The sequence below is a fragment of the Seriola aureovittata genome, chromosome 17, assembly GCF_021018895.1.
Source record: "Seriola aureovittata isolate HTS-2021-v1 ecotype China chromosome 17, ASM2101889v1, whole genome shotgun sequence".
Lineage (NCBI taxonomy): Eukaryota > Metazoa > Chordata > Actinopteri > Carangiformes > Carangidae > Seriola > Seriola aureovittata.
In genome coordinates, this window is record NC_079380.1 from 5,886,818 (window position 1) to 5,905,673 (window position 18,856).

Below are 18,856 nucleotides of genomic sequence, written 5' to 3' on the forward strand. Positions count from 1 at the left end.
GTATTTAAAATCCTCCTTGCCCTCCTCTCACCCTTTGCTCTTTCATCTTCCCTTACGTAACCGTCTCTCTCCTTTCGTCTCCCCTGCAGGTGGGCGATGCCATGAGGAAGATGCAGGAGAGGAACAACATCGGCAAAATGATCCTCACCACGGAGCCGATGCCCGAGGAGGAGAAGAAAGAGGAGCCCAAGAAGGAGGACAAGAAGGAGGAAAAGAAGAAGGATGACAAGAAGAAGGATGACAAGAAGAAGGACGATGCCAAGAAAGAGGAGAAGAAGGACGACAAGAAGAAAGAAGAGCCCAAGAAGGAGGAGAAGAAGGAGGAAGAGAAGAAGGAAGAGGTCAAGAAGGAGGAGAAGTGAGAGGGAGGGATGGAGAGTCAAGCAGACCACCTGGGGGTTTGTGTCCTGGGAGCAGGGGGTGTGGTGTGGGATGGTGGGGTGGGGTCGGGGTGGGGGTAAGGATGGAGATGGAGATGGATGGTGTGGGAGGGTGGGGGTGGAGCATAAAACAAGAATGGGAAGGAGTTAGAAGGGTAGATTACAAAATTATCACACCACTGTCAGTCTTTCATCTCCTCCGCTTCACCCTCGAGTCCACAATGGCAGTGATTACTCAGGCCTGGCTCCACCCACCCCTCCCCCCTGCCCTGCCCTCCCATACAATTTTCGAGCCTTTATCTAAAAGAAAAAAAGAATCCAATCACTTGTGCCACCTTGTGAGCTCCAAACGTTTATCCCCGCCTCACAAGAAAAAACAGTCGCAACACTCGGAAGATTTCTTCCTATTCGGAGCCATGGAGGACCGTGGGTAGGGTCCAGGCTTGGTGCAAATTACTGTCTCCTTGACAACCGTAATCCCCGCTCGCACTTCGGCCCCACCCTCGACCCCACATGCCCCTCCGCACCTCAACTCCCACTGTGCTAAATTGTTCTGCTCTGACTTCCACCTGCCACCTACTCTCTCTCTCTCTCTCTCTCTCTCTCTCTCTCTCTCTGTCCTACCCCCCCCACACACACACACCCCCCAACCTCCCACCCCCCTCCCCCTCACTGTGCTGAGTCCCCCCCCAACCTCCCACACCACCCCCCATCCACCCACCCAGCCACGGGCCGGACCCACAGACAGGCAACAAAGACAGGCAGACAAAACCGAGAAGAACCACACCCACCCACACGTTGCTCTCTTGGTGTCCAAACACTTATAGTTATGTCACTGAGAGTGAGTCAGAGATGCCTGTGATTGGCTCGTGTACCCCACCGCCCCTGGAGATATTTGCATCCTGGTTTTGATCATGATGTACGACTGCTCAGACAATGCTGTAAGGCCTAACATTGGTGATTTTATACGTGTGTATCTCGGATATAGCTCGCATCGGCCTCCATCAGCGGCATGGGAAACAGCTCCACAATGCATGCGTTCCCACCAGATTTCAGTGGAAGTTAACATAGCGGCCGCAGTTTTGCACTTGCCTGAATATGAATTTCCCTCATAATGAGCCTTTCTGTGCCGCGTTGAATAGGGAGGCAGAAATCATTGCTCAGCTTCCTTCTCCTTAGTTACAGATTTTTCTAGCTGACCAACTGTTGGCAAGAAGTGCGCAGTGCCAATTAAGAGAGAATTTGTTTCTGTTCAAACAAGCCACAAATACACACATATACACACACAAACATACACACTCTGAATGTGATGAAAGGGCCACTGTCATGCTGAGACAGTGAAGCGTCTGAAATGAGCAAGTTAAGGTGAACACCAGTCCTTTCTCCTCGGGATCAGATCCCTTTTTTTTTTTTCTATCCTCCTCGAGGCATTCCACGGCATTCTGCTGCTTTCACAGCGGCCGCTCGCCTGTCCATCACCCTGACCTGAGAGAGGAGAATTCAATTCAAGCTGGCGTCCATACTTTGCCTCCCCTCCTTCTCTCCACTCTCTCTCTCTCTCTCTCTCTCTCTCTCCCTCCTCTTTCCATTTCCCTCTCTATGGTCGGCATAGCAACAGGCGTCAGGCTCGTCAGAGATGGCACTGTGGTCTGTTTCTCTGACTCCCTCTCCCTGTGTCTCTCTTTTCTGCCTCCCTAACTCTGTATTTGCCAGCAGTCGGTGCTGAGGACCAGTGTTTCAACAGGTGTAACATGTATTAACAAGTTCTGATGATAAAATCAGGAGGTGAAGCAGTTTTTAAGGCTGTTAGAAAATAGCGCCTGCAAACTGTTTTTTGTTTTTTTTTTCAAACCAGTCTGAAATTTAAACAAAGTATTGACAATGGTGTGCCATTAGGAGCATACAGGCTAAAGCAGCACACCGCTCCCCCTAATGGCCAGTATGAATCTCGCCCGTCTGGTGTCATGTTAGAAGTCCACAAGTATAATCCTAAATGTTTCATCACAAATCCCTCTGGGTGGGCTCTAAATCTTTCATGTAGATGGATTTCACATCTTACAACCTTAGACATTTATCTACCTGCCAGCCTGCCTGTCTGTCTGCCTGTCTGTCTGTCTGTCTGTGAGCCCGGCCCCGGTGTTGAGACTCAGATGGTGACTAGTGACTTTGTAAAAAACAGAAACAAAACGTTTAAAAAAATAAAAATTTAAAAAATTAAAAAAAAAAAAGAGAAAGAAAAAAGTTGTTGTGTTAGCATGAGTGGCCTCCCTCATGTGCTGTGTGTGGTGTGCCATTGTGTGTGAAGATGTGTGTGTGTCCTCAGGTCGTTTGTCAGGTTTTAAAAACACCCATCCCTATCCCTGCGACACCCCCAACCCCCACCCTACCCCCCCCACACACACACTCCTCTGCTACAGTATTATGTAGCTCCAACCCAGCCCTCCCTCCTCACTCTCACTCTCTCTCTCTCTCTCTCTCTCCCTGTCTGATAAGAGGCCTGTGTTATGAGGACAGTTGGTATTAGTATTTTGCACTCTGCTCGCTGATCTTAATGCACTTACAAGCATGGCAGTCGCACTCCAGTCCCACGCAGGCTTTGATTGTGCTCCAGGTCTGCAGCCTGTTTCCCATCATCCACTCCCAGTGTATCTGCTGAAGCTCACTGAAAGGACAGGTGGCACACACACACACACACACACACATATATAGAAACACACACTCATGTAGAGGTCCCCCCTCATTTTCAGCTTGCCAGTCCCTGTCCAGGCCAACTTCTCCTGGGTGGCAGCTAAAATCAAAGCATTCATCCATCCTTGACTGTGGGAAGTAAAATATGGAGCAGGGCGGAGTGGACTTGGCTGGAGTGTGACCGCCACGCTGGTGTGGGGAGTGACTGTGTCCTGTCAGCCTCTGGTTAGTGTTCTGTTCTAATCTGCTGGGCTCCCTTTGTGAACCTGTGGACGGTGCTTCTGTTCCGAGTGCCATGTGAGAAACAAACGCTTCAGTGAAAAAAAAAAATGAAAAAAAGGATGTTTTACTTAATATGTTATTTTAATTTACCTTTATATTTTTGTTTGTTTGTTTGTTTTTGTTTTTTTTTTTTTTTGTTATCCAAGGGTTTAAAGTTCAAAGCTCATACTCTTTATGTGGGGACCTGCCAACCTGCACTCCTTTTAAATGTGACAAAGTCTTTCTGTTGGTCTGAACCATGTGTGCCAAATTGTATGTATATTCCTCTGTCAATGCTTTGAATATTAACAGTGCATAAAAAATATGAAGAAAATTCTGTTTTTTGGATGCATTTCCGTCAACCTTGAAGAAAAAATGGAAATACAAAAGAGTTGTGTCAGATTTGTATCCCAAATGCTCATGGGTGCTGACAGAATTTTTGCTGCAGTTTACAAAAGGTTTAACACAATTTGTAGTTTTTGATTGGTTGGAGTCTTTCTCAAGCGAAGGCCTGCACTGTGCCTCTCTCCTTGCACACAGCTTACCTCAGTCCGAGGCGCCTCCCTCCATCTTTATGTCCTTTTCACTGTGTTTTACCAGCTCTTACATCATGACGACCACAACAGGTTGATTCCTCCTACTTGTTTACATCATAATATCAGTATCACAGTGAGAAGGAACTGGATAAGGTGCATTTAAGGTTCAAAACTCCACCAAAAGACATATAGATTCACAGAAATTACAAAATTCTTCCAAATCCAAATCTCCATGGTATCCCTCTCTATGGATTTCTGTTTCTTTCAGTTTGTTTCCAAATGGCTTGTATAGCAAGCGAGGGAGCAGATGTTTTTGCACAGCTGTTGCAGGGATGCTAATACTGTAACGCAGCTGTGTAAGACCCCAGCTTATTGGCTGATCATAGCTCAGCCCTGGCCTGCCCCAGACACAACATTTCCGCTTTACAGCTGATCTCAGTTCACTCAAGGATTATTAGAGTCGTTCCTCTTTTCCTGTGCTGCATCCGCAGAGCGCCTTGGCCGGTGCTACAGTCGCAGTCCAGCAGCAGCAGCAGCAGCAGCAGCAGCAGCCAGCCAGCCAGCCAGCCAAAACCCCCTCTCCTTCTCCCTCCATTCACATCCATTGCAAATAAAACCCTGCTCTGACATCTGGAATTTGAAATTGCATGCATTCATCTGCATGTGGAAAACGGATTATAATTTTTTTTTTTCTTTCAACATTTTCCACTTGGTTCTTCAGAGCTAAGATGCCTTTGAGATGAACTCAATCAGTGGGGCGGGTGTTTCATGTCTGGGGGTTGGGGTTCGACTGGATCTGTTGGTTAAACTCAAGCCCACCCCCTCTCTACTTTGGCCTGCTGCCTGAGAGCTTTTCCACCATGGTGAAGCTGCAATGTATGTCATCTTGAAATGGTTTCCCAGTCATTCCAGACACTTATGCAAGAGTACTTAGCAACTCAGAGATATGCGGGAGAAAAACAGTGTTTCAAACTAAAAGTACACAAAGTGGTAATTTTCTGAACAGTTGCAGTTTTAGATTTGATTTTACTAATCAACACTCGTAGTTTTAGGTCTGAAAAACACACTAAGACAATGAGTGTAGTATTTCCAATAGTTACTCTTCTGTCTGTCTTGGCTTGTGTAGCTGAAGTCCCTCACAGGCACCCACCGTTCAGCTTTGAGGTGAATTTCTTTCTCTTTTATATGGTTTCTCAGGTCATTCCAAACAGCGTTTTTCGTCATGTAAGAAACCACTTCATTTTGCATTCAATAACAAACACAACATCACTCCGTTTCATTGAGTTCACTGCACAAACTGTCACACCAATTTTCCTTCACGCCATCAATGTTTGATGTAAGCTTTAGTATTGCGAGTCAAAAGGAGAGGTTCTGTCAGTGGGTCATTTCCAGATACAGAGCCACTGTCTTCACTCATCCACACTCAGAACCCAACTCAGAACCCAAAACAGCCACATCTGCCTGCAGCTATTGTTTCCTTAGCAGTCATTTTAAAGGTTTTTTGCAATGCAGCCACATCACAGCAAACATTGCAGAGATGCTAAGAAAGTACAACCTGGCTGGGCTTGTCGTGTACAGTACTAGGATGCATGTTTAGTCGACCAGATAATAAGGCATGTGTGTATGTACAGCTCACCGTCTCTTTCCACGTTAGTTTAGTAGTCATGTAGCGGCGTGGTGTCAGGGAGTGAGAATGCCCTTCCAGTCGTATCAAGTTGCCAGCTGAAGCCAATCCACTGCCCCCCCTGTGCCACCTGACTCCCTGTCCTCACCTTCAGCATGGGCTCTCTCATGGCCAGCTGGTGCTTTCATGATACACCTTAACCTATCTCTGGGAATGCTTCAGAAACTCACTTCACATCCATCCCGCTACACATCTCCTGTTAGAGTTCAGTCACCACTGGTAATTTTCTACAAGGCATACCCAACAGGTTGATTTCTAAGCTAGCACTCCTCTCCTCTGTCCTTCCTTGTGTTGTTTTCTTCCTGGTTGCAAACACTCTTCTCGTCTCGACTTTGTTTTTTAAACCCTTTGAATTGATGCTGCTTCTGTGCTTGACTCTGGGTTTACTGCGTGGTGCCATGTTGTCCACATGGCCTCTAGAGCTTGTAACGCTTCAGTGTGTAATGTTACCATATGCCTTACATGTTTTCCAGGACTAATAAAAAAAGCATAACAAAAAAACATCAGATGTGCTTTTTTATTTCTGTGCCCATTCTGAAAAAACTCGAGAGATTTTTACAAACTCATATTTTACAAATATCTTCTTCCTGTTTCCTTACTTTTCTTAAAACCAAAACAGGACCGTACAAAATCTATATCTATACAGTAATATGCACACAATACTGTACAAAAAACATCTTTACAAAACAAGCTGTTTTCAGGAATGTTATTGAAATAATGAAGATGTGATGGTTGGTCTCATTTGTCACAAATGAAAAATTATAACTCGTCTGTCTATCTAAAAGAAAGCAACGGTGAGGCAGGTTATAAAATTTTTAAAAATCCAAAATAGCTGCAATTAGAACTATCTCTATTATGTAAAAAAAAAAGATCTACATTTCTATATACATCATCAAACATCACAAATTAATTAAGAGTATAAAAGTAGATGAGAACTTTTGTATATTCTTAAGATTTGGTTGGTGGCTCTTGGATCCCATGGGAGGTCAAGACCTGAGACAAGCGACTCAAGTAAGTGGAATCTGGGTAACCGTTCCTGAGAGAGACAAAAAGAAGACCGCTCATCTCAGATATACATGGCCTAGTGTATGTGACCTTCAATCTTGCAGCTCTGGTAGATATTCCCACTGGCATCACTCACCCTGATTTGCCTCCCTGTAGGCTGGTCTTGTGTGGGATGCAGTCCCAGGTGACCTTGGCCCCTGCCTCTTTGCCTGTCACTGTGAAGGTGAGTCCCTGCCTGAAGGCTTTCTCCAACCTGGGCAGGAGATTCCTCGTCATCTCGCAGTCAGGGAGGAAGGCTTCAAACTGTCCTCCTTTAAATGGTTTTCCTGGAGATGGGTGATCTATCTGGTAGGACAGTAAGCAAAGAACACAGTCATAAACAAAGCCTCTAGATATTACCACACATAAGCACAAAGTAAAGTCCTATTATTGACACAGCATCAACCTGCACAGAGGATCAGAATTTACACTCTGTTGTACTATTGACGACTTTTGACAATAAACAAGCACGTGCTGACTGGTGCTTGCAGATCACAGCGGAGCAAGAAACCCATGGAGGACGAGAACTGTAACTATCATTTCTGCCACATTATAAAAAAACAAACTCTATGAAGGGTGTTAGGTGAAGCTAAATGCGTCTTCACATCCCGTAGGGGTCAAATACAACACAAGGTAAATTCAAACATATATTTTATAAAATAAGAGTCACATTGAGCTTTAATAAGCCCATATTTAACTTCTGTGTAATAAAGAGGCTGTGCAGAATGTTATTACCTTCCGTGAAGTGGTAAAGCAGTCAAATCGAACAAACCTATATCATTTGTTGTCTCAACCAAGATGAAATCGGCACAGTAGGCACCTCAGTATATTTTGCTAATGGCCTCTAGTAGATACAACAGTTCTCATTGACAATATATTCAAAGTATGCCACTCACCCCTTGGATGCCATCAGGAATGTTGTAAGTGATCTTGACAGCAGATTCCCTCTTGTGACCAGGTACCCTGATGTCTAGTTTAGAGTATCTCATTTTGCCCCGGAAACCCGGGGGAGTCGGAGCTGTCTCGTAACAATTTTTGCAGTGGACGTGCACGGTGTCCAGGCATTTTGAGCACATGGAGATCCCACACTTGGTTGTCGTCACTGACGTCCCATTGTCCCCACACACACAGAGGCAGCCCAGGTTTCCCTGACCTAACCTGGACTCCTCTGGGATATCCTGGATCTCTCCTTGTCTTTGCTGTACACTCTGCTTTTCGGTTGAATGCATGGTTCTCTCTTTCTTATGAAGGGCTGTGGCTTCATCAGTACGGGCTGTTGTTGACCCGACACCATTCACACATGTCACATTTCTATTATTTCCTGCTGTAGAGTGGTTGACAAGTGTCTCAATTTTCAATCCATCCATCTCCACTGTACTTATAATTTTCACTTTCTCCTTAATGACAGGCTCTTTCCTCACTAATGGCTGGCTAACTGATCCGTTCACAAGCTCTGCCTCACAAAAGTCACTCATCTGGCTTGTTCTCCTTTCCTGTCCACCAGCTGTCCCGTCGCCTTTGCCTGTTTGGCTCTCTAGCCTCCCCTGAGGATTACTGTTACAGTGTAGACCAGTGCTTTGCTCCTCATTCATTTGTGAAGAAGTGGACGGATTCCAGTTGGAGGTAGAGGGGCTAGAGATGACCTGTTGTTCAGGTATTTGGGCCAAATCTCCAGAAAACACCTCCTGCAGTGTAGCACATACCTTAGAACACAACTGTTTTGGACCAAGAAGAAATAAGCTCTTCTTTAAAATCTGGATAGTAACCTTCTTGAAGCGGCTACGGACTTCAGCACAACAAGCCTGTAAAGTTTCATCAGCTGGATCAGTAACACCCAGTGCTGACAAGTGCAGCTCCTGCACAGAGAAGTCTACACAAACCGAGTCAACCAGATTCTGTAGACCTTGCTGACATGAACTTACTTTGGACGAGTTCGCCCCTCTTATGGTGACAGTAAGATCACCACTGCTTTCTGGGCGGCCCTCTTTCATCTGGACATCAGAAGTCAGGTCGTCCACTCGGGTGCTGTAGGCTTCTTTTATGTGCTGCCACATCACCAAGGAAACTGTTATCTCTGCATTACAGACTTCCCGCTTGTCCCTCACTGTTTGGGTACTGAAGCTGGAAGAACTGCCCCTGGCTCTGGCTGTGGACTTGCTGGAGTCGTCGTGACTTTTCTGACTCATAACCTGAGCCTTCTGCTGAGGTGTTCCTGAGAAACTATTGGCTCGCCTCAAGGTGGATCCAGACCCTGCAGGTGGAAGTGTAGTACTTCCTGACAAACTGGACTGAGCAGTGCTGAGGGGGGATGTTAAACTCTTTGGTCGAGTATCCATTAAATTTGAAGTCAACAGGGTTTTATTCTGCGTAGAGGTAAATGAATGCAAAGCATCTCCACCTTTAAACAAGATATCCTCTCCGGTGTTTTGGGATTCTGCTCTGGGGAATCTTTCACCAGAAGTCCCTGTTGTTTCTGACAGGACGTCATGCCCCAACATTGGCCCAGGGCGCGTTTGTCTACTGGGAGATGAGAGCCCTCGTAAAGTGAAGTCAGTTGGTCGACTACCTAAAGCAGACAGCCCTGTATCCTTAAACCGAGCTGCTAGTTTATACCTTTTGGCTCCATCAGTTCTCCTCTCCTCATCCCCTGACCTCAGCAGCTGATCTATCCTATCATCCAGAGACCCTTCAGTGGTGTACCTAGTGAAGGGGACTCTCACCTCATCAGTAGGAGTTAATGAACTTGAATCATATGAAGGATATCTACGAAGACTGGCTACATCCTCTTTTTTATCCCTCACTTTGTCTTGGTCCAGGAGAAGGAATTGCTTTGCTTCAGACACGTCACTACTGCTCCCAATAATATAAATATTTCTGTCATCCTCACTCAGAAGAAGCTTAGGAAGTCTGACATTTAAGTTCTCTCTCGCCCTTTGCAGTCCTCCCCTGGGGGACAGGATACACTTCGGGAGCTGAGCTCGACGGATCTTGGTCTCATTCTCTTGGTAAAGCCCACTTATTGCCTTTTTTGCCAACACCAGGCGCTCTTGCTCTTGACCACCCTCTGCCTCTCCTGTTGTAACCTGCAGATACAGAGTAGTCAACCCCTGGTTTGTCATATCCACCACCCCAACACCATACTGACTAAGGATATGCTGGTATTCTTTCCCACAGTGTTTCTGCAGATACTGGAACATGTCTGCATCCACAATAAGTGAGAAGTCCTCCTCTGATGTGGTAAGATGCCCAGGAAACTGCAGATCTGCACCCTCTGTCTGGCCAGTATCTTCCCAGTTATAACCACTTGGTGTGAGGTCTCTATATGAGCTTGAGTTGTACTCATCGGACGGCCTGCTAAGGTGGACTTTCTTGCTTTGTTCTCTTTGCTTATTGGGTTTTCTGCTCTGATCTTCTGACTCCTGAGTATGAGACTTCTTTGTTGTCTGAACAGACCTGGAGCCACTAGGCGCAGGTTGCCCCGACTCTTTGTTTTCCTCTGATTGTGGGCACCCAGGATGGCCAAGCAATTGAGCCAAGGCAGCCTGAACTTTGGAGTAGGCGCCACACAATGTACAGAATTCCTCTGCATCGTGGTTTATCTGGACGTCAGGGTGGGTCGTATGAAGGCTCTTCAACGCCAATACTCCCCCGGGAAGCAGGCTGTAGGCGACAGTCGCTGACAAATTTAAGATGACCTAGGATTATGAAAAAAGTGAGACAACAGACATTAATGGATGTTACTGTATATTCAATACCTGTTCCAATATTTTTCAATAATCTAGTTAAATATACCTTGTCTGGGTCCAGGCGTTCGTGATGCTCAGTTACAACGAGTTCATACTTCTTCCCATCCACTTCCAGAATGTGCTTGCTCTGTTGAATAACTCTCTGTGCCACTGTGTGAGAGGGGTCAGCAGAGGGAAATCAATCTCAGTCTGCAAAGCATCCTGACTAAGCGCTTTCACCATTGGCCACTCCATTGACTTGCATGCCAACAGTCCAGCTCGGGTAAATCACCGGTGACAGCCCATACAGTGTGATACCTTACTATTACCTTGCAAATGATTGCAACAAGATTTTGGAGTCTTTAGAGTGAAAGTTAATGAAGCATTTTATGTTGTACCATGAGACCTGTGTGTAAATGTAGTTAATATAGTCTATTCAATTCAATTCAGCTGAAAGGGGCTTTATTAGAATGGGAAGCCAATACTTACATCGCCAAAGCAAGGGTGAAATAAAAACAACAAAGGGAAAATGTCTCTGTAGTAGAACTAATTAATTATTCAGACCCCCCCCCAAAAAAAAAAAAACCCACCCACACTTCATATGCACAGACATGCACACACCCTGACCCTACCAACCTGCACTGTCCTCAAAGGTGATGAGGGCCGAAAAGGGTGTCGCCTTGACAATAGTGGCAAAGTCTATTTCCCCTCCTCCATTCTTGACCCTCAGGAAGTGGATAATTAGCTTGTCTTTCAGTCTGTCTTCCTCAATGTCTGTAGGCAGACCACTCACCCTCACCATTCTGCCCCGCTCTGCCATCTGCTGGGAGAAACACAATCACCGCTGTGAAGGAGAAACTCTCAGAGTGACAGGAGCAAGACAGCGACACGGGAATGTCATGAGTCTGTAGAAATGGTGAGCGTGGACATCAACATGATGGTGACAAAAAGTCAAAGCACAATGCCTCTTTAAGAAGCTGTTAATGTTAGTATCAGGCAGCCATGCAAAGACCAGACCCCACCCTTGCAAATAGGAAGGGAGACATATTTGATAATAGAACACCCTCTATTGGGGGTTTCTATGACACTACATCAACATACTCAAAAATTTCCATTTCAGTTGCCATCATCAATTACTTTTTATTGAGATTATGAACAAATCATTGTCAGTCTCAAATTCACTCAGGTGTCTTCTCCAGTTCCTCTGAAGTTGAGTTATTTAAAAGAGTGACAGAATAAGACAATGGCAGGCTTTGATAGCTGACATTTGATTTAATGCGCTAAACTATACTGAGATATTTAATCTGTATTGCGGAAGAAAACGCGTTGCCCTCTTTTAATGTAAATCCCCTTGTGTAATTTGGAGAGAAATGTGAAAATGGAAAATAATATGCACAGATTGTGACAGATGATGAAGTTAACGCCCCTTCTTCTTCCTTCCCACCTACAGTTTGCAGCTATTTTGATGGCAACAAATTGACAAAGAATAAACAGCTGTAAAAGCAGCAGTTTTGTTGACTAGATGTTGCTTTACCCCCACTCACGACAGGTATTTGTAATCATATCAGCTAATGTTAAATTGTAAACTCTTCTAGTCAAATCTGCAACCAACCTGCAAGATATGCGAAAAATGTCGAAAGTTCACTTCTACAGGATGTCACAAAAATGTATCTAGACGCGAGAGGGAAAGCCACATTCGCAGAGCTGAGTGTCAAGGAAGTGGAAAAATCAAACACATCTAAACTGACAATCTGCCTATCGTACTATCGACGGATCGTGTGTTTGAACCTGACGCTGTTACTGTGTGTTTTATATAATCTCTCAGATTTGTAATCGGTACTGACCTTACAAGTGTTTCACGGCGGTTTCTCTCTATCTTTCAAAGACCGTAACACTTTACAAGCCACGGAGGAAAAGTGAAACTACCAACTATTGTGTGATTCATCGTGTCAGCGCGAGGGGGCGACCGTGTGCCGTCCTACTGCGTATCCTACTATACAGAGTTTCTTCAGCCTATACAAAGTACTGTACTCGGGGACTTCCATTTTATGTTAGGATACTTTATATTTACACTTTCTCACATTTCAGAGCGAAATGTTGTACTATTTATTTCACCAAATTTACTTGACTCCTTACTTTGCATCTTCTTAATTCAAAATATAGATCAACTAATAAGTTATGATATAGGCCTATTATCATAGAAAGCTACCTTACAGTATATAAAGCACTGGAATCTAGACATGAATACACTATCACTAATTATAATCCTGTAAGTAATTAATATTTCTACTTTTGGTTCTCTGAATTTTGATGCTCCTTTTTTTTTTTTTTTTACTTATAACAGAGTAATTTTATTATGTGGTATTGCCACTTTCACTTAGGTAAGAGTGAAAGCTAACCTGGAGAATGACAGATCTGAACTAATTTTGCCTAATAAATGCAGTATGTGTGTATATCTGTGGTCTGTCAGCCTGAATGTGACAGGCAGGCTTATCAATCCAACCAAAAATACAAAAGGTCATACAATTCTCTAATTTACTTCATAGTGAGACAGATTTAATCAGTATCTGGTATTGCATTTTTCATAGTAACATATTGCTCTTTTCTGTGGGTATGGTGATTTCTTCACACACTAAACTGCAATGATAGTGCTCTCTGACGTGGTGGAATGTAACCAAGTACATTTAAAATTTTTCATGATACTTTATACATTTCAGGGAGAAATATTGTAGCCTTCTTTACCCCACTGCATTTATTTGATAGCTTTAGTTACTAGTTACTTAGTTACTAGTTACTTTGCATATCAACACAATAATTTATTAGTTGCATATCAACTAATAAATTATTGTGTATTATCGTAGATTAAGCCACCCTGCAGTGTAAAGTAGTAAAAATTTGTCCCACCTTTATCAGCAGTAACTACACATCATCATTCTGAATAATGAGTACTTTTACTTTTGATGAATTTTTATGCTAAATAAATAAATAAAGTTAAATAAAGTTTTGAATGAAGTAAAATATGGCTCTCTGTCATTTCACAGGTCATATAGCAGGGATATAATATCAGCCAAAAGGTAGAACAAAATATGGGGCAGAAAGTATGAATTTCAAGCTGAAATGAAACTTGCACCCTCACTTTGTTCACAAAGTGTGAGTGCAAAACTTTATTTTGAATGCCTACAGTAGACTGCTCTATACTGAATGGGTTATGTGATATGATATTGTACCGATTTATTCATTCAACCTATTAATTCTTAACATTATGTGAGGTCCACCGTGACTCTAACAACAGTAGGTGGCAGTAATGCGCCATTACAGTGAATGCTTGCAACTCAAACCTGCCGTAGAAGAAGAGGACTGTTTTTTGTCCAATCAGAGGCTGCATTGCTTCATCCAGGGAGCATGCGCAGTGGGACAGGTATTTCATGTGTTGTACGTCGTGTCCGGTGGAGGTCATAGACATCTGAGAGAAACCGAGGTGAGTTATGACACTCATTGAAAATACTTACTTGCATCGTTAAAAACGTTTGTATAGCAGTAATTACAAAGCGAGTTGGAGACGTTATTTGTTTGTGTTATCCCTAGATAACGTTATATCATTCACGCGTGTGGAGTAAGCTATCAGGGAGAGGTAACATGGTACGCATGTTACCTCGGCGTGCTATTTGAACTCGGCCGACACGAGCTTTTTTTGACGTTATAATATATAGTACAATTTTTATGAGTAGTAATTTAATAGTCATAAACTAGAAGCTACAGAGCTCTGTCAAGTAAGCTTCACTTGTCAGCTGCCTGTGTTCACAACTAGATGGTGAGGCAATGCTAACTACTGAGCTAACACCCTCAGCCTTGGCATCACTCAACTCAAGGCCAAAGCCAACTGTTATTGGAAAGAGGGGGTTTAACCTGGCTTGACAAAGACAAATGCCTAAATGGTTTACAATGCGTAGGAGTAGTTTTACCAACGTGTACTAAAAGTTTCAACCTCTTGTCTCCGCTTCATCGCCTGCAGGTTGCTGTCATGGCCAAGCTATTTGAGTCGATTGGGAAGTTGGGGCTGGCCCTCGCCGTCGGTGGAGGTGTTGTGAACTCTGCCCTGTTTAATGGTGAGTGCTGGTCAGTTGGACACCTTACATATCAATTAAGCAACCAATTAATTGCTTCAAATATTTTCAAAGCAAAAAAATACCCTTTCTGCATTCGCAAATATAAGGATTTTCTTCTTTTCTTTGTCTTTCACCATTGTGCTGAAACAATTTGTCGATTTAATGATTGACAAAAATAATTTACAATCAAGTTGATTTTTTTTTTTTTTTTCATTCGTCATTTTTCGAGCTAAAAAGTTGAAACACTGTTAAATAATTTATAATTCCAGAGAGGATTTGTTGTTTTTCTTTGTCATAAATCACAATAAACTGAATTCCTCTGGGTTTTGGAGTGTTGCACTAATAAAATATATGAGGAAACCTTCAGTTCTGTGAAGTTGAAATGGGCTAGTTTTGACAATTGTTAGATATTTCATAGACCAAATGACTGATTAATCCGACAACAAATAAGAATCTTCACATTAATTCACAATGAAAATAAATGTTGGTTGCAGCCCTGTTGAATGGTAAACTATATAACTTGTGTTAGTCAAAACAAGCACTCAGAGGATGTCACCTTGATGTTGTGTTTTTGTTTTTTGTTTTTTTTTGGGGGGGGGGGGGTGGATCAAGAAAATAATTGTCAGATTAATGAATAATGAAAATAGTATTAAGAGGCAGCAATACACATAACTCATTATTGATCACTCTTCAAGCATAATTGTGGACATTTCGTACTTGGGCCTTTTTATCTAAATATTGTAGTGATTTTGGATGTCCTTCCCATCAACAGCATTCAGTCAAGAAAGTCTGGGTGATCATGACGAGTTTAATACAAAACACAAGCAAATAATGATTTGATAACACATAAGAATAAAGAGAACATGTTGTAAATCTGGAAATGCCCCAAGACCAACACAACATAAGTTTCTGGGAGACACTACGACGTGTCCTTATGTTGCATTTATGTGGTCAAATTTATAGTTTGATTGATAATTGATAATAAACCTGATAGCAGCCATGTAGCACCAGGTAGCTCTTCAGCAATATATGATTTCAAAAGTTCTTTATAAGACATTTGACAGTTGCAGAGCTATAAATTATAAAAATGTGTATGCTGTATACACAAAACTTTTGACAGAGAGAATAATTATCCATCTTTCCACAGTTGATGCAGGGCACCGGGCTGTGATATTTGACAGGTTCAGAGGAGTGCAGGATGCTGTTGTCGGTGAAGGTACCCACTTCCTCATTCCCTGGGTTCAGAAGCCTGTCATCTTTGATTGCCGCTCCCGACCACGCAACGTGCCTGTCATCACAGGCAGTAAAGGTACATTAACAAACTACTGAACTTGCTCTGCCATCTTCTGGTTTAGCATATACACGTTCTGTGTCTCTGGCTTTATTGGTTGTTTGAGGATTGTTTTACTGTAGACTAATGTGTGCAGTATGAGTTACTTGTGAACCATACAACCCACAGATCTGCAGAATGTGAACATCACATTGCGTATCCTCTTCCGGCCGGTGACCACCCAGCTGCCACGCATCTTCACCAGTATTGGTGAGGACTATGATGAGAGGGTGCTACCCTCCATCACCACAGAGGTCTTAAAGGCTGTAGTGGTGAGTGTCAGTCAAAAAGAGAAAAAACAAATAAATAGATGAAAGTTTTATTTTGTTGAGAATGAGCAGCTAAATAGAATCATAAACTGCTGTGTTTGTTTTTTCTTTTCTCACAGGCTCGGTTTGATGCTGGTGAGCTCATTACCCAGAGAGAGCTTGTGTCTCGGCAGGTCAGCGAGGACCTTACTGAAAGAGCCTCCACCTTCGGCCTCATCTTGGATGACGTGTCACTGGTATGAAGCTGCTGGCAAATTTTGCAGTGGTGTTCATTTTATATTTATGGGGAAACAATTGTATTGTGAATTTTAAGTGGGAGAAACAAATGTATTGTGTTCTTTCAGACGCATTTAACCTTTGGCAAGGAATTCACAGAGGCCGTTGAGATGAAGCAGGTGGCCCAGCAAGAGGCTGAGAGGGCCCGTTTTGTTGTAGAAAAGGTATTTTTAATGTACAAATCAACCCTGTTATCCCTATACTACTTGAACATTTAAAACTGTGTATGCGGTCTCTATTGTGAAAAGATTAATCTACTTTTTATCATTGTAGGCAGAGCAACAGAAGCAGGCTGCCATCATCTCAGCAGAGGGAGACTCTCAAGCTGCCTTGCTCATCGCCAACTCCCTGATGGAGGCTGGCGATGGTTTGGTAGAGCTACGTAAGCTGGAGGCAGCTGAAGACATCGCCTTCCAGCTCTCACGCTCCCGCAACGTCACTTACCTGCCCCCAGGACAGGGCACTCTGCTCCAGTTGCCCCAGTGATGACATCTCACCCCATGTCCACTCCTACTCATGTTGTCTCCAGCTGTTACATGGGCCATGGAATGGGTGGTTGGAGGATTCAATAAAGGACTCTCAACTTCACACGCACATTCCTCCCACTCTTTCTCTAACCAACTCTGGACTGGGCTCTGCTGATAGCAGCATGGTGGGGAGACAAAGTAAGAGGTCTGAGATGGATGCATTTATGAAGTCAACCCATGTGTAAGGAAGTGGAGAGGGGTAAATCACTCCCTCTGTGGTAACCTATATATGTAGTACTTTGTTTTGAGAAGAATTAACAATGCAGTAAATTCTCTAAAGATTTGTCTTTACTACATTGTTTCAGACTGAGAGCACTGCATGTGTGGAAAGCAACTGATTGCGACTGATTTTTACATAAAGTGAAAACAGCGTGATTCCTTCAAAAGCTGATAGATTGTCAACAATAAAAGCTATTACTGTGTCATTGTTGTGCTGGAAAGTTTCATCAAATTGTATAACTACATGCAATCCAAGGAAAGGCTCTACTTTGGATTCACACTGTAAGACATGAATGATTAGAGATGGTTTATTCATTTGAATTAAAGTCTCTGTGTTCTGACTTGCTAGATGGATAAAATTTCTGAAATACTTCTCAGCTCTTGAGCAAATTATGTTCAAACATGATATTGCCACCCCCAGTTAATTGGAATGTGCCTGTTCAGAAAATATATAATGATTCTTCATTCTCTGTTGTTGTCGCTGTGTCTTTAGTTTGTGTGGAGACAGTATAAGGCCCGTATTTGAGAAATGGCTCAACTAAAAAATAAAACTGTCTTTCTACCTCCCAGTGGTCACACTTGTTGTTCAAGGCCACGAGTTGTACAGCATTTCCTATTGAGTGTAATCATAGTTGTCACCACATGAGGGTGCTTCATAATTGCATCCTCTTTGTGATTAAAATAGCAGAGAAGCAGTCAGTTGTGCTGTTCACTGTTGCATCCGTAACAACTGCTCCATTGTGACATTTGAAAATTGGATAAAAGTTTATCTGTCACTGGTAGCTTTGACAGAGTGAAAGTTTGGCTGGGAAGAAATGAGAAGCTTTTAAAACTTTTCAGATATATAGTTCAAAATGAAATCAAGTCATATTTATGAAACTAATTTTAGAAGAAGTTATGTCAGATGTCTTATATCCATCAATTTTTAAACCCTTTTCCTCTGCATTGTTGTGGATGGTTATTTTTTTAATCTTATAATTTGGTCACTTTCTGTAAGGTCTCCACAGAAACAAAAAGGGGAAATGCACAAAAATTTAGCCTCCTTTTAATGGTATATGACCATCTTTGAATTAACCTCCGACAGGTTACCAGGGCAAAAAATTGTTTCTGGGCCACTATTGACCCCCACATGGCAAAACTGAACATTAGAGTTGAAATAAACAGTTAATTAATTGATTAGATGATTGACATACACTTAAATGTGAGCAGTTTTGATTGTTGATTGATTGTTTTAATCAATTTTTAAGGAAAAATGCCAAAAATTCCCTGGGGCCAGCTTCTGAAATCTGAATATTTGGTAGTTTCACAGTTTCAACACTTGGGTATTTGACTGTTGGTCATATGTTCACTTGGACTTCAGGGAATAATGATGGGCAATTCTAACTATTTTTTGGCTTTTTATACATTGAGCAATCAATTTATCATCAAAGAATAATAATGGTAATGGTAATAATGTCAGCTGTATTGATAATGAAAAAATATTTTTGATTGCATTTTTAATACTTCCATGATGTAATGATACTACCATGTGTTAATTACTTGACACACAAAAAATGGAGGCAATTTGATAAAACACAACTTTACAACAAATGAGCACAGTATAAACTAAAACAGTTAAGTCCTAAAACCAAATTTTGACCCAGTCCCAAGTCCCTCCACAAGATGAAGGAGCTATCAGTTGATACAGTTGTAGCTACTTAAAGTGGTATACACATTTTTAACAAGTTTGCGATTAATCAAATAGTTTAGACTTAAATTATATGGGGTAAACTTGGGGGCCCCGAGTAGTTGCCCACTTGGTAACCCAGCTT

The 18,856-nt window shown here is 42.7% G+C and overlaps 3 protein-coding genes across 3 annotated transcripts in view; 2 read left to right on the plus strand and 1 right to left on the minus strand.

Moving 5' to 3' along the window:
• The window catches only part of vat1 (vesicle amine transport 1), a 30,680-nt gene extending 24,630 nt beyond the window's left edge, over nt 1-6,050 (plus strand). Inside the window, exon 6 of the mRNA XM_056402590.1 lies at nt 90-6,050. Within this exon, the coding sequence (XP_056258565.1) occupies nt 90-362 (273 nt within the window). The 3' untranslated portion in view covers nt 363-6,050. The remainder of the gene's footprint in view (nt 1-89) is intronic.
• si:busm1-163l24.3 (uncharacterized) lies at nt 3,462-12,245 on the minus strand. Its single transcript, XM_056402589.1, has 6 exons — nt 12,163-12,245; nt 10,955-11,138; nt 10,386-10,489; nt 7,490-10,288; nt 6,691-6,899; nt 3,462-6,585 (listed from the first exon to the last, which is right to left on the minus strand). Exons 2-6 carry the CDS (start codon nt 11,136-11,138, stop codon nt 6,498-6,500), a joined length of 3,384 nt encoding a protein of 1,127 aa, XP_056258564.1. The 5' UTR covers nt 12,163-12,245; the 3' UTR covers nt 3,462-6,497.
• Nucleotides 12,246-13,710: 1,465 nt separating this feature from the next.
• Nucleotides 13,711-17,614, plus strand: phb (prohibitin). The gene is made up of 7 exons (XM_056402499.1): nt 13,711-13,796; nt 14,331-14,424; nt 15,572-15,733; nt 15,884-16,026; nt 16,143-16,259; nt 16,368-16,463; nt 16,573-17,614. The coding sequence occupies exons 2-7, from the start codon at nt 14,340-14,342 to the stop codon at nt 16,783-16,785; spliced, it is 816 nt and encodes a 271-aa protein (XP_056258474.1). The 5' UTR covers nt 13,711-13,796; nt 14,331-14,339; the 3' UTR covers nt 16,786-17,614.
• The last annotated feature ends 1,242 nt before the right edge of the window (nt 17,615-18,856 follow it).